Source organism: Parasteatoda tepidariorum, chromosome 10 (genome assembly GCF_982258835.1).
Source record: "Parasteatoda tepidariorum strain Cologne lab strain chromosome 10, Ptep-v5.0, whole genome shotgun sequence".
NCBI classification, from domain to species: domain Eukaryota; kingdom Metazoa; phylum Arthropoda; class Arachnida; order Araneae; family Theridiidae; genus Parasteatoda; species Parasteatoda tepidariorum.
The window spans coordinates 66934794-66937128 of NC_141764.1; the positions used below are offsets into that span (position 1 = coordinate 66934794).

The 2335-nt window shown below is 28.5% G+C and overlaps 1 protein-coding gene across 1 annotated transcript in view; it reads left to right on the plus strand.

The window, feature by feature from the left end:
- The first annotated feature begins 1406 nt into the window (after positions 1-1406).
- The window catches only part of LOC147803006 (uncharacterized), a 21183-nt gene continuing 20254 nt past the window's right edge, over positions 1407-2335 (plus strand). The window contains exon 1 of the mRNA XM_087152826.1: positions 1407-1459. Coding sequence (XP_087008952.1) covers positions 1407-1459 — 53 coding nt within the window. The remainder of the gene's footprint in view (positions 1460-2335) is intronic.

Genomic DNA, 2335 nt, shown 5'->3' on the forward strand with positions numbered 1-2335 from the left:
ATTAGGTTGTTTATTGAAACATAAACAATAAATATTTTTTTCCCTATACATTGAGCACTTTAAAAACATTAAGCAAAAAAAAGTTTATTTTTAAGTATTTTTTTCTGTTATTAATTAACTTTGTAACTCTACCTTTTGTTTAAAGATAATTTATATATAACTTGTGCATTTCAACTCGCATAAAACAAACTCATTTTTTTCTTTTTATCAATATTGAGAAACTTTATTTTGGTGCATCTTTAATATTGCACTACTTCTATAAAGCTACTAAAATGTAAATAGAATGTAAGATTATTTTAACATTTTTAAAAGAATCCACTTAAACAAAAAGCACACAAAAAAAACTTTTGAGTTTTTAAGTATGAGGAGAAAATAGTTTCCTTCCCGCACTTAAATTTAATTGGTTACTTTGGGAAAAGGTTAGAATTTCTAACAAATGCTACAAAGAGTATGTTAAGTACCTAAAAAGTTTTTTTTTTTTTTAAGATGAAGATCAAATTTAATTTCAAAAAAAAGAGAAATCTAATTCTGATGTGCATGAAATCTACTTTCCAAACTTTAAATTTTTTTTTGAACTTTGTTATAAGAGGAAAATTTGTAGAAAAAAAGACTATTCTAAACTTGAAAATAATTAAGGTCATAGTATAAAAACAATTCTTTGTTAATAAGTGCTTATTTTTAAAGAAAAAAAACATATTTGTTTGGAAAGAAACGAAGCAGTTTTTTAAGAACTTAAATCAATAGGAGAAATAAGAACCAATTTTCATATGGTGCAGTGCAAGAGAACACTAGATAAATTTTGCAAACAATTGTTTCAATCGTGCGGTATAAGAATTTTAGGAGTCAAAAACGAAACAAAAAATTTACATTAGTGGTGATGTTCGTATATATTTATGAACAGATGGATATACAGGATGCCCCAGGTATACTATGATAATTTTTTATGTAATGCAAAGGACATTACAAGGATTCAAAATTGAACAGCAACAGTTGCTCATAATTGCATAGCAACGTCCGGGAAAAGTAGTTCCACAGGTACAACAAACAGACCCAAATCTGAGATCATTTAAAATATTTATTGGCGAAAGATATTAGGTGATAGTTGACACGAAAAAAGGTCAAGAAAGACGTTTAAAGTTTCAATCAATGCTAGCAATGCGTGCGTTGCACCATCGGTTAATAGATTGGTACACCTGTGTTGATCAGCACCAGCACGAGTGATTCTTGCACTAAGATTCATTCCAGAATCCACGGGTGATGCGTACGCAGCACTTTTCAGTGCACCCCAAAGAAATAAATCCCTGCTGCTCAAATCAGGAGAGCGTGTTGGCCAGAGAACCGGGCCATTATGCCCAATCCGTCTTGTGAACAACACTACTTAGAGGCGAACGAAAACATTTCCGAATATGGGTTGTTATGCAAGTCTGAATCCGTGTGATGTCCCCTACCTTCCTGTAAAGTTTGTCCGAATAAATATATATATATATATATATATATATATATATATATATATATATATATATATATATATATATATATATATATATAATATAATTTATATAATTTATATATATACTATATGATATATATATATATATTTATATATATATATATATATAATATATATGTAATAACAGGGCTACAACTCTGTTATCAGTGTTGTCTTTAGCTTGAAATAATTGCAGTCTTAAGCCATCAGACGTTCTAAACAGATTTATTTAAATGTAGGCTGGTATTGCTAACAGTTCACGTCCCCACTCCTGCACACGAGGGGAAGAGGACAAGACTCCGGACAATTCCGGCACAGCTTATCAGGATCACATTATGATGAAAAGGACACGCAAAACTATGCGTTTTTACGTTTTATACCAATTTTCGTATTACATCCCCCCCCCCTCCCAAAAAAAATTTTTTTTGGATAGCCAAAATAAAAAAAATTTAGAATACTTTAAATTTAAAATTTTTAGGTTGGTACGAGTGTTTCTTTTTCCCTACTACAAACAACATCTTTTCAATTATCAGAAGAAAAAATATTATTTACAATGACAAAAATATGAAAAACATGATTATGCAATTTATCTGTTTAGTAACTAAACAGAAAGAAAAATTAAACATTTATATATAACTATTCTACTAAAATTTTCAAAAAATTTTTTCACACAAAAATATGCAAAATTTTTATGGAAACGAACTGGACAACAAGTGTCATTTATTCAGATTTTAAGATTCTGAGTGGTTAAATGATTATTTACAATGACGAAAATATGGAAAACATGATTATGCAATTTATCTATTTAGTAACTAAAGAGAAAGAAAAATTAAACATTTATATAAC